Source organism: Anarrhichthys ocellatus, unplaced genomic scaffold, assembly GCF_004355925.1.
Source record: "Anarrhichthys ocellatus isolate YVR2014 unplaced genomic scaffold, GSC_Weel_1.0 scaffold14, whole genome shotgun sequence".
Taxonomy (NCBI): Eukaryota; Metazoa; Chordata; class Actinopteri; order Perciformes; family Anarhichadidae; genus Anarrhichthys; species Anarrhichthys ocellatus.
This window is the reverse complement of record NW_022280044.1, coordinates 5,607,412-5,620,892: the sequence shown is the minus strand read 5'-3', so window position 1 is coordinate 5,620,892 and position 13,481 is coordinate 5,607,412. Positions and strand designations below refer to the sequence as shown.

Here is a 13,481-nt window from a genome sequence, read left to right as displayed (position 1 = left end):
GGGGGTGCTGACAGCTCTCCTTGACTTCGTCGTCCTCATATCAGCTCGCGTGGCACATGCGAGCCCTCTGTCTGTTTCAACTGCCGCTGCTCATCTCTTCCTCTGCCGCCTCCAGCCTCATACGATTCCTGCATGCCAAAACGCCTCTGGAAAAAAAAAAAAAAAAAAGGAAAGAAAAACACAAGGCAGGTCAGCAGGTCATGGCTTTACATAACCTCCTGTCTTAACCGTCGTCTGCTGCCTGACTTCTTAATAGCAGTTGTCTCATTATTCTTCAAGACAGACTCCAGCCTGCTGCTTCAACAAATAATAGTATTAGTCAAGAGAGGCAGCTTTCAGATTTCTTGGTTTACCATTTATCAATTCACAAGCTGTCCATAGCTGTTTCTATTACAGTATCATGTAGTTGCAAGCAGAGACTTTTGTATTGTACTTTTTGCATTAAATGTTCGTTAATGTATTTATTTGAACATGTGTATAAACAGTTCATTTACATGTTTACACGGTGGGGATTTGTTCATGTGTGTTTGTTCATCGATCAAGACGTATGATTACACCTATATGTTATCAATCATTTATTATACACAAGTTAATTCAGAGGAGACGCTATAACTGCTGACAAATACATTAATAAACACTTAAAAATGTCTTATATCTGCTTACAACTTGTTATTCATTCATTTAGTGTTGTCAGTCTGAGAAATTCAAACTTTGTTTTTTTTTGTTGGAGAAATCTATGCGGTGTGATTTTACTCAGCAGTCTGAGAGTAGACTTACGGTTTGAGCACCTGATCACACCACAGTGCCACAAAAAAGATGTACAACTGTTGTGAAATATGTGTCGTAGGAGCTTTGTCATTATGTATAAGTGTTTGCAAACTACTTCCAAAGTGTCAGTTAGCAATGTCATTAGATCTCTGTCGCTAATGCATTCTCACTGAATGAATTGATTTTGCTGCTAAATATTGTTGTTTTAAATGCTGCTGTTAACAGACTTCTGCTCTTTTTCCAATTAATTTATCTTCCTCTTTTTTTCACATTACCTCTTTTTGTTTTCTTTCCTTCCACACGTTTTGTCTCACATTCTTTTGTTTTCCTCTCTTCACCCTCACACATATCTACTGTCAGTTTGAAACTCACACTGACACTAAACTCAACTTTGACATCATACTACTTACGTAACTATTGTTGTTGCTGCACTCAAATTCAGCTGTTAGTTGTCTTGGATTTTTGTCTTGGTTTGGTGATCTTATCCTCTATGTACAAATCAGTGGCGCAATGCAACTAAGTACATTTACTCAAGTACTGTAAGTCCAATGTTGAGGTACTTTTTTTTTTTTTTTACTATTTCCAATTTGATGTTAGTTTATACTTTTAATTCACAACACTTTGGAAGCCAATGTTGTATTTTTTCAGTCAATACTTGAATGAAATCAACTAATAATTTAAGATATTCTGTATTGTAATTGATTAAACTACCAGCAGTATTCTTGAGTAGTTGAAATTAGCTCCACCTTTATCAGATGCAGCATTATAGATGCTAACACATTAATGTATTACTAACTTTAACTCAGTGTTATTGTCAGGAATGGAAGACAACAGCTAAAACTCGAAACACTAAAGCAAAACACTCAATACTCCAATTCAACTGAAGTATACTGAACTTCTGGCTCTTTACTCCACGAACCTGTAAATCCAACATGTTTTCACTGCACTTCTTGGCCTTTTGGGGGCGCTGACGGGACTGTTTGTTGAGGTCACTGCTGGAATGCGAGGAGGGCAGGTGGAGTGTGTTGTTGTGTAACAATACTGCTCTGAGGTAGGAGGGCCATCATGATATCACCCGCAGGGGGTGTATAAGTAGATGTCCTGGCAAGCAAGTGAACACAAAGCACCTGTTGCAGCTCCTCAGCCTCAACACAGTCAACTGTAAAGACTCATCTACACCTCCTGGAGTGTGTCAACCGACTGCTGCTGCGTTTACACACCAGAACATCAGACACAGGATGAGGACGATGGCTTCTTTCATGTGCAAGACGCTGACTTTATTCTTCATCTGCATGGCTCTGCAAGAGAGTAAGTCACTTTTATTTGGTTTGTGGAATTCTAGATTATTTTTCTTTTAAATATTGTAGATTGTAATGTATATATTTTCTTTCGTTATAAATCGTTTTTGGGCCGCATGCAATTAATTATCAGTTCTTTCTAGGCTGGTTTAGATAAAGGTTTTATGGTTTCAGTATTTCCAAACTAAGCAATGTTATAAGAAATAGTAAAAACAGCGCAAAGTAGTTGTGAACACAAGAGCTGTGTTCAATTTTCCAGGGAATATTTACCTTCAATATGTAACCCACCTTTTATCAAAACGTTATCGCATTGCTGGCACAGGATTATTGATACCACCACTTCCTGCAGGGATGTTTGACTTGGATTAAGTTTATTGATTTTTAATACAGTAAATATGTTCCACCATTAATCACAACCTCATTTGTTTAGCCGCACAAGAGGGTGTTAACCCGCCGAGTGGATTTCTCTGTGTTTACATGTGATAGCCACAAACTGCATGCTGCAGTGTCATACTGCAAAGGATTAGTTGGCACTTTTTAATCTCGGGATTCTTTGTGTTTTTCTAGGTTGTGGACTCCCCTTATCAGAGCGGGCAGAGCTGCCAGCTCAGGCTCCACACCAACACCGAGTCAGGACCAAACGCTGCTCCTGTAACAGCTGGGATGATAAAGAATGCATCTACTTCTGCCACCTGGATATTATCTGGGTCAACACGCCGAGGTGAGGCATCAGAGCACTTCAGGCACACACTCATTTGTTACTAGACTGGGATATGGAGTAAACCCTTCTAATCCTAACCCCATCAGCACTCAGTGACAATTTTGGAACTAATTCCAGATCCCACATGCTTTCTCCAACACTGTCCTAATATGTTTCGTTTTCCTTTACAGTAAGCTCCTTCCTTATGGCCTCGGAAGTCCCCTGTCTCGTCGCCGGCGCCGTTCAGCTGAGCGATGCGAATGCCTCAACACAGCCGACGAAACCTGCTCCGGTTTCTGCCATGAAAGGTAACCACCCTTCCCTAACTTCTTTTAATCTACCTGAACCTACAACAAAGCAAGACTGTCCCATCCAGTAGCCTTCTTTGGATGCTCGATAGTATCAAAGTATGTTGATGTAGAAGATGAGTCAGAGTGGAGGCAAAAGGATTCAGTGTGTGATAATGTTACCACAGTATAGGGGTAGTAGTCATAGCGCAAAGAATGATTTGAGGCCTTGAAAGAAATCACAAAGGTTCATTAGAAATGCTGCTATTTTTAGAACGTTTATCTTACTGCTTTTGCTTCGTCTTTGAGTTATTGCGTTCATGAAACCACCAGTATGGATTAGTCACTGTCTCTAGATGTTATGCTAGGTGGTGTTTTGGACGGCGCCCCCTGCATTCTTGCCCATAAGGCATCTTGAGATATATTAGTTTGGAATTCCAAGGAAATTGCTTACTGGACCTTGAACTTCTTTTGCTTCTATTAACCTAATAATGCCAGACAACATCCTGAGTTTGTAGGGGTTTAATTCCCCTCGGCATTGGGAGTGTTACATGTCCTTGTTTTAATGCTGTTGTTGTATCTCTTCACAGCTCAAAGAATCCAAGGACGAATGTCATGGGCCCATTGGTGGAGTCTGCAAGCACAAACAGCAACAAATTGCTGGAATCTTTCAGGTACGTGAAGAGGGATTTAAAGATCAATTTTAGATCCATATTGTGCTTTGTTGATGGGCTTTTATAGGACATATGAAGCTGACCTGTTTTTCTCTTATTCTTTTTTGCAGATCTGTGGTCAAGTCCAACACTGCGATCGCAAAAGAGGTTCTGTCATCAAACAAGAACCCGGGTGGAGTAAACAGACTGAGCAGCAGAACAAGGAGGTAGAGGACTGAGCCAACACCAGAAGCGGTTCAATCTCCATGGATTCAACCTCCATGTGCCGGAGACTTCTCCAGCTACCTTCAATGCCAGCATCAGGGTTTTGAAACGTGTCAAGAGTCTTACCAACTCTGGGAATGTGAAGGTGGAAGGATGGAAGGGAAAGAGGCAGCGTATGAAGCATCCGATCAACAAAACAGAGCTTCGGAGGACTGGCAGCTCACCGAGACAGGAGCCCTACAGCAAGAACAATGCTGGGTGGAGACGTCTAGAGTTATTTCTTGAACTCTCTTTGAACCTTTTTGAACATAACAACAGATGCCAAGAAACGATCCATTAAAGCCAAGGACTTGGAAGCCGCCGTCTGTCCTTTTGGGGAATCACATCAAGAAAGTTTACAATGACTAATCAGTTGCTGATCCAGGGTTCTTTTGTTTTTATGAGCACGCCTGTGACTCGTCTGATTGGGCAGGTTTAAATCCACAACTCACCTACACTGAGGATTGTAGGATCATTACGCATTCCAAAGTCATATCATCTCTGTATTTAGTTGGGAATTTTTTGTCAATGTTTACTCTTGTGTCCTTGCTATTAATCCGTTATATTCCTCTGTATCAGAGCTGGAATCTGCTGCTCTACCTGGTGTTGAGGGCAAATAAGCAAATTGCTTTTTACTTATCAGGCAGTACTTGAAAATGGCAGCTTGTTCATTCTTGGCACATATGGCCTCAGTGAAATGAAGGTCATCTCTTTGGGATTTATCTCACCAACAATTAGCTTTGTGTACAAGGTCTATTGTAAGCTCCTACACACACACATATTCAGTCAACTTTCTACTAGCATAACAACAACATTAGCTCTATTGTGTTGGCCCAAGTGTTTATTGCATATAGCTCCAGTTTAATGTTTTGATTTAAGATAAGCCAGAAGGTTTCAATGGCTTGCAGCTTGCCAAAAAATGCAACAGTTGTTTTTCTCCCCAGACAAATGTTCACTTAATTCCTCTGTAATTAGTCACTGGGAAACAATGACTCTCGACTTGTGTTATGCACATCAAAAGCTATTTGTCGGTGGCCTGCACTTTTTCTGTGCCATAAATCCATTCACTCCATCCGCCGTTTTTTTGATTGTAGTCAACTCACAGACACATGGAAACATAAACCTTCTTTGTACCTGAAAATATCCATCCTGGAATGTCTCAATGCTGTATGTATATGATGGACAGTTTACCACCTTAGACATTTACTGTTAAATGCTGAATTGTAAATAGAATTTATTTATTCTCTAACTTATTCAGAGATGTATTTATATTTGTATGAATGATGTACTGAATTTTATATGACAAAAATAAAAAAAAACACAAAAGAAATTGTGTAGCAGAATGTTGATTTTATTATTTGACTTTGAGAATGAATTGCTGTGTCACTCACTCCATCTTCAGCTACAAATGGCATGTTCCAGCAAATACTTTGAATTATTTGGGTTCATACTGAACTTCTTCTAGGAACATAGATGCTGACACTGTACACTAAATATGATATCAATTTATCTATTCAATGAACATCGACCCTAATTGTGAAGAACTTCATTCTTGCTGGACTTCTCTGGGTGTAACACCATTGAACATTAGTCCAAAAGGAAACAGATTGGATTTAAAAAAAAGGTCCAATAGTGTCTTCACCTGCAGCAGAAGATTTCAGTGTAGAAATTATATCCAAAACTTTTCCTCATCTGTCATCCAGTAAGAAATTGAAAATGAAGAAAATTAGCTTTTTAGATCATTGAAGGCTTTTAATTATCCAAATTATTTCAGCAAGGCCAGTAAATCCTATAACCTAGTGATGTATACAAAATGTTCTCAAGAGCTGGTTAATAGATGTCTACCTTTATTTAATGTTGGTTGAGGTTTTAATCAAGTTATTAAGTTATTAATCATGAACAGAAGTCCTGATGGACACCTAAAAGCCCCCACACTATAAAGATTCACATCTAATGTGTTTGGTTCAATTGAAACACACTCTGTGGCAGACTGCACAACCGCACCAAGACCTCTTGAAAGCTACAGTCTCCGACTTGGTGCGTTTGTGGTTTGATGGTATTTAATCCATATTAAATCCATGAGTGCAGGGATTGTCCCTGATCAATCAGAAAGTGAACATCAGATTAAAATGCAGTGTGATGTATCCTACTTTCACAGCTCATTAAAGAGGGTAACTGCTGTATATTTCAACCTTAAACCTATTTTAGGGAAAAAGATGCTGACGGCAGCCGCCAAATGGGCTACAATGTAATCAAGCAATTCCGCACCGTCAATTTACTTCGACTAAAAGTGGACCAGATCAAGCGAAAGTTTAAAACGTTTTATCCTTTTCATCATGCTGTCTTTGGCAACATTATGAAAGTGGCAAAAACAAGCACTTTCCGTGGTCGTACACTGACTCAACAGAATTACCCCAACCGATTACACCGCAGCTCATTTGAAAGCTTCGGGCCAGTTTAGCAGCTGCCGACTGAAGCGCTCTGCTCGATAATAAACCAATTTCAAAAAAAGTTGTCCCCATTAGCCACTTAGACACAAACACATGTTGAAAAATACTGAATACTTTATGTTCATTAAAAAGAGCGTGACATTGTGATCCCTGGTGTACAACACGCCTCTTTTCTCTTTTGAGGCTGAGCGGTCACACAAACACATCCTCTGCCAGCTAGCTTACCGCTGACATACAGTTGGTACATTGGCATTTTGGGGTGAATTAACAAAAATTATCCAGCTGTCAAATTTTCCCAAATGGCCAGAGATGAAGATGTGCCCATGTGGGTCCTGATGATGCGCTGATGATGCAGGATCCAATCAATCTGTGTGGTACAGGTGTGAAAGCACCCTATCCTACAGTGTTGCTTTGTTGACGTGGTTATGTCGTCAAATAGCACTGGGAACTGGCTAACGGCTTTTTTTTTTTTTGATGGAATGGAACAGAGTGAAACAAAAACATATGATTGGTTGACAATTCAAGGCGTTATTGGAGCGCTGAAGAAGGCTGAGAGAAGCTCAACTTTCATTTGTAGCGTATCACGCCCGTCACGCAGCGGCAGCTGTCGGCCTTGAGTTCGTAGCTTCGTGTCACCGGCCTCAATTGAAAATGACTTGAAGCCTGTTTGCTGTGTCGCACATAGTGTGAACGCAGAATTAGGCTATTCGTCTGTTTTTTTCCTCCGCTTTCTTTGTCATGGTTCAAAGTTTATAATAATAATTGCCACAAAAAAACAACAATGAATGGTAACATTGCAATTGGTCATAGCTAAATAAATGTTGCTTCTTCAAAGACGACAGTGTAAAATAGGTTGAAAGACAAATCTATGGTTTGAGGTGAACTTTAGAACATAAAAAACATCTTACTACATAAAAGATGTCATGGCCATGGCCGCCTTGTGCATGTTGCTGTCACTAAAATACTCAACCCTGTTCAAGCCTTCACTTCAGCCTCACTGTGCTTCAGGTGTATCAACTTTGAAGTCTATTTAACAATAGAACAGGCAGACGGTTGACATGCTGAAGTATGTGGCTACTACACATAACTTGTCTTTGTACATCGTGTAACGTGCTGTGGTTCTCTCTTCATGGTGTTGAGTCTGTCCACTTGTTGCTCCATACACTGATGTTTACTTTAGATAGGCTGTTCTGCAAGAGGGACGTGAGCGCAGAGAGTGTTTGTTATCGAGGATGTCGGAGACTTCCATTTATCTATAGGACATTACAGGTCAAGTGTTTAAGGAATGACAGATAATAACAGTAAATGGGGAATTAGCACCATTCAAAGTAGGTCACAGGTTAATATGACGGTTTCTTTGCATGTATTTTACGTGCAGTGCAACTGGCTTGTGTTTTTGTAAGACAAGGAGTGGAGGTGTTCAAGGATAAGTGATAATATGCACCTGTCTCTCTATTGCTCAATCTATTGACATTCTAGTTATTTACCCTGACGTCAGCACGAACTCAGACATCCCAGTGGTGTCAAAAAGCTGACTAAGAATGAAAACAGGATGCTTTTTCTGCATTCCTCCCAAATTCCTTTAGCGCAGGAGAGAACCGGGAGCGGAAAAGAAACAAAGGGAAAAACAGGAGCATGTCTGCTGTTTGCTCAAGGAACTGATACGGGCTGGACGGGGGATTGAGATTGCAACCTTAATCACGCTGTTGTCATAACACTAGTTGCATTGTTTTGTTTTGTTTGAGTCCTTATTCCATGTTGTTGCCCCCATGTTTCTCCCTGACATGCTGGCCAGTAGTAAATCATGATTGTGCGATTGTCTCACTAGGCTCCAGCCTGTCGTATTTGCATACACACATTTAGGGTTAGGGAATTCTACTTAATTAAAAAACTTGATTTAGAGACTGTATGGGAATGACTGTGGTGGGGAGCTTTATTTACTTGTGATGAAGTGCAGCTAAGGCTAATGGGAATTTGTGCTTTCTTTGAAAGACTTCAGAGAACATTGAAATTCTTACAAAGAAAACTCTTCAATGTCGCGCAAGGCCACAGCTGTGTGTCTTGTTTGCACTTTTAAATAGACCAAAGGTGAGTTGAGTGTGGCGGTACACGCTGTCTCCCTGTTCAGAAGGGACCAAACTCCTCTCTGAATGCAGGACAGGAACGGGATTGGCAGAGGGTGGTTTAATATTTAATACTCCACACCAGCGACGTCATGCATTTGTGTTCGGTATCCGAAACAACAGGATATCGGTTGACTCATCAGTTGGTAATCTAGTCTACACAGACAATGTCCCAAAAAGGAAACTGTTTTGCATTTCCAGCTGCGAATGCAGACAAACACGTGGAAGTCATGTGATGAGAATTTTTACCCCCGTCACGTATATTTATAAAATTTCCGTGATCATCACCAATGTGCAAAATAAACAAAATAAACAAAGAAAAAACATTCACAATCTCCGAATTTATGGCAAACATAGCAAAAGGTTGCACTTCAATCATAATAAAGCCCAACTTTAATTGACAATTAACTTACGTTTTTTTGCTTACGATGCATACGAGAAGGAGCAGATTACTTTTGGTGGAGATAACATCTAATGTGATGGGAAAAACAAATTCCTGAAACTGTGACAGGATTGTTGTCCTCTGCATGTAGCAAATGACAGCTTTACAATCCATTGTGCACACCAGAACCATCATTTACTACCTTTCAAATCCTTTTTTTTAATGAAATCCTGCAAGGGAATGCTGAAATATGAATTTGAAGTGTTAAAAAGTAAGGAAAGAGCTTCATGTCCTTTCTCAAAACAGACTACCTTTCCCTCAGAACTAAGGGGAGGTCAGATCACTGGCATCCTCACTAGGATTAGGCATTAGAACTTTCTGTATTGCTAATAAAAGATGAAGAAATAGTTTGTGACATTGTCTGCACACAATGAAACTTTGTGGCACATCAACTGTTTTTGTGTTTTCACTTGTACTTGTACAGTTCCAGTCCAAACTGGTTGCGATTACAGTAAAAGCCGGCGTCGGTACATTCCTGCTCTTCCTGGTTTTGTTTGCTGGGACCCTAGTGGCTTCGGGGACAGACTGGGGACAGACTGGCCCTATCAGCACCGCCGGTCCGAAACATGCCCGCTGATACCAAAACATGAAGTCTAGTCATAACCAAACAGCCAGCACCAGCAGGAAGGAAGCAGGCTTGGTCAGGGAGAGAAGGAGACGCTGTTTCACTGCATCAATGGGTGACTTTCAATAGTTTCAAATGTCAAGTGTCACAACTTCAAAGAACTCGCTCACAGTCCAGAGCATAAACAGGGACATAGATGTTTTGAATAGCTGGCATTCCTGGATACTTCCTCACCAAGCTCAAAGGTGAGCGTCATTAAGGAACACAGAGACCATAATCATTCAAAGACAAAAGTGTTTAACAGTATATGCAGTAGTGGGAAATATCCTGTCTGTAATCTTTCTTGCAGAAATGGCCCCCGGACCGCCAGACATTCCTTCTCCTGCTTTAAACAGACATCTGTATTTTTTAATACTCACTGACGTGCCTGTACTGGACGAAATTCTTCACATTATAGTCTAGATAGTCATCTTCATCTGTATGCGGGCACACGTACACCAGATATATAGTGTCTCTGTAAACAGCCACTGTCCTTTGTGCGACACTGCAGATCCAAATCTTAATTTGCCATTCAGACACCTGACGATGTTCATCTGCAACCAGACGTTGTAAATATGCAGCAGGTGAATACGTGATGAATGGTGGCAGATCAGAGTCAAAGAGGACAGAGGGACAGTGTTAATATGCATGTCTACTGGGACCAGATACTGAGATACTACAGACAAATACTGTGTAGATGTACTTATCATGATTACAGTATGTGCAGTACAGAGCACTGTTATATAAATGTATAGCGTATGCACACATTTAACCACAAAGAAGAAGACAAACAGAAAACTCTCAACAATGAACTTTCGCGTTTATCTAACAAGCATGTCGAATATTGAACATTAAAGTATTTTGTGTCCCTCTGGAGACACAAAAGGCTTCCTCTTTAATGGTAACTATTATACATTCATAGCGGAGTCAATTGTTGAGTTGAGTGTTAACGGACAATGTCCATATAGCGCAGTGAAGTATAGTCAGAGTTGTAAAATAGAGTTTTGCAACTTTTATTATAGTTTTCTTGAAAGGTTGACAGTAGAAGGTGACTGGAAGCAATAGACATGTCAGTCATGGTGGAATATAAATAGGAGTATAATGACTTTCAAAGGCCTCAGCTGAACACCCATTCCATGCATGGCTGAATGTATGTGAGTTTTGGAAACCAGCGACCTCATGCATTTGTGTTCGGTCTTCAAAACAACAGGACATCGGTTGACTCATGACTTGGTCATGTCATCTACACGGACAATCTCCAAAAATGGTAACTGTTTTGCTCCTCCACCTGCAGACAAACACGCGGAAGTCATGCAATGAGAATTCCTACCCTCATTCCTCTCCACGTGGGGTGTGCACTCAGTCGTTTATTAAGTGCTTCCTCACCTATTTAACATTAGAGGGTCATTCATCTTCTGCAACCTCCCATACTTTCCAGCCAGAGGGACTGAGAGTGAGCCAGTGAGCAGTGGATCAATGTGATGCAGTGTATCCGTCTATTAGTCATACTGAAACGGGCAACAGGCATCCAGTGCTTGTTTGATTTTCTGGAGAAGTTCACACCTCATCCAACAAAGCAGTGTTTGTTTGCCCAGTGGATGACATTAACCTTCTCGCCATTCCCCAGAAGACAAGCTCTTTGTCATCACCTTCTCAGAAAGTCAAAGAAAAGTGAGTGTTAAAAATAGATGTGACGGTCAATAGATGGTTTGACGGGAATTGTTTTTTACTTCAAGTAAACTGTTTTGCATGCTGATTCTCATCATCCTGACAGCTCCGCTTAAGGCGTAACCAAGTAAGAATGGGGTTTTCTGTGTATGTCATACCTGTTTTTAACTAAGTTATCGTCACTGTCTGTGAGGAATGCTGTTTAAAAGGCGATGAACCATGGGTGACATCATTCCTGACACATGAATGTGTCATCAAAGAAATATACTAATACTCTAATGATAATAAGAAAGTGGAGAATTAGCTGATTAACTGCTGTTCTGGCTTAGGATATGTAGGTAAAAGTGAACAATACAGGTTGTGTGAAGGTTTTTTTCCCTCATTTGATTGGCATGTAATACAAACCCAACACGTTCTCATTCCAACTCGGCACATATTGACACTTTGTCGGACCCCTTGGCGCCACTTTCTAATGGGCTGCAGTGGTCCAGCGCACGGTCACAGTCAAAAAAAGCTTAACATAAGAAAACAGAAAACACATCACAAACATCAGTAACTTAACCTTTGGGACACGAAACACCAGCCTCATGGTTGAAAGTCCTGAGTCCTTATGTCAGCCTTTATACTGAGTCATCACTCTCACCGGAGCTAGAGTCATCAATCTTTAGAAATGGTTCACAGATACATTTTCATAAGAAATGCGCAGTAATTTCCTAAAACAGCTGGTCACTATAGTTTTTAGCAAACGGAAATCCAACAAGTGTAAAAAAAGTACATCTCTGAGGAAATATTTCAGCTGCAGAGTAATTCACATTTGGTGCTCCCTTGAATATTTTGGGTGTGTGTGTGTGTGTGTGTGTGTGTGTGTGTGTGTGTGTGTGTGTGTGTTCATGGTGATGAAGGAACATTCCAACCAGAGCAACAGTGTGGCTCATTGATGTGGTTTAACAGATTTTGGATGACAATTGATAACATATACGTATAAACACCAGATTTGATTTCTGACTGTGATGACATATTTTAATGTGAACGAGGATTACACACCTTTTCAGCACATATTTTGCCTTTTAATTAACAAGGTTAATGATGTTTCAGCATGTATCCCAGTAAAGCATTACAATGAGCCATTACCCATAATAGTTGCTCCATGGAACTGGCTCACCTGAATGGAATGCCGCCATCATTACTGTTATCAGTTACACCTGTGCTTTCCCTGCTATGACATGACAAAATGTCTGCTACAAAAAAAGTTCTATTAGAGTCACTCAAAGTTCCAGTGTGATATGAGTCTTATTTTCTATTTGTTAATGATTATTGATTAACAGTTAGATAAACACCTCAGCCTTCATTCAAATACATTTTCTAAAATAATCCAAATGCTCACAAGAAATCAAATTCTGTTTGTTATAATAATGTATCACTGTTGAATCAGGAAGACAATTGCATTTTGTGAAACTGCATTAGAACACTATCATCACTGTGTAAAGCTAAATAGACACACTTTCAAAACTTTTAAGGAACTTTCTTGTCAAAGCTGACAAAGGTGGCAAGAGCCAAGACGAAACATAAAGGCATGTTATAATTTCTAGTTTCCAGTTTGACTATTTTTAGTTGCAAACTGTTCAAGGAAACTGTCAAACTGAAACAAATCTGTTGTACTGCAACTCTTTTTCAAGGACGTCTTTTCAAACCTAAATCAAAAAACAAACAAACAAACCCCAAAAAAGTGATTTAGGAAAAACAAAAAAAGTCACTAAAGTTGAATAAATATAAGGGTAAGTGAAGCAGTATCACTTTAAAAATAAAATGTACAGAACATTTCTGAAAATTTGAATTGTATAGTTTCCTAGACTGAGACAGGAAGATCAATCTCAATGGTGTCTGTACTTTAAATATGAAGCTGGAGCCAGGATGGATACTTGAAGCAGCAAACCTGACTTTGTGTCAACTTTGTTTAGTCAGTACATTGTAATTTCAGGGAGAGATATGTGTTGGAGTTATTATTGCAGCATTTCTATGCAGCATTGTCCTGCAGGAATGAGTCCTGAAACCCAGAAATAAGTCAGCTTTTTTCACTTCCAGTTCCCTCTGCTTAAAATCAATGAGTTTCTATAAATGGGTTTTTGATTAGATGTCTGAAATAAAGTCAGGCATAAGATATCTTGAAAAACATGTCTACAATACAAAATCTGTCAATAGTGGATTTTGAAGCTTTTACATTATA

General features: G+C 39.9%; 1 protein-coding gene across 1 annotated transcript; it reads left to right on the top strand.

The window, feature by feature from the left end:
- Window positions 1–1,905: 1,905 nt before the first annotated feature.
- edn2 (endothelin 2) lies at window positions 1,906–5,274 on the top strand. The gene is made up of 5 exons (XM_031854132.1): window positions 1,906–2,076; window positions 2,634–2,787; window positions 2,958–3,074; window positions 3,644–3,727; window positions 3,838–5,274. The coding sequence occupies exons 1-5, from the start codon at window positions 2,007–2,009 to the stop codon at window positions 3,935–3,937; spliced, it is 525 nt and encodes a 174-aa protein (XP_031709992.1). The 5' UTR covers window positions 1,906–2,006; the 3' UTR covers window positions 3,938–5,274.
- Window positions 5,275–13,481: the final 8,207 nt, after the last annotated feature.

Coding starts and splice junctions, on each gene's coding strand:
- edn2 (XM_031854132.1), top strand. CDS start 2,007: ATGAGGACGATGGCTTCTTTCATGTGCAAGACGCTGACTTTATTCTTC. Junction 2,788..2,957: donor ATCTGGGTCAACACGCCGAG/GTGAGGCATCAG, acceptor TTTCCTTTACAG/TAAGCTCCTTCCTTATGGCC. Junction 3,728..3,837: donor AAATTGCTGGAATCTTTCAG/GTACGTGAAGAG, acceptor TCTTTTTTGCAG/ATCTGTGGTCAAGTCCAACA.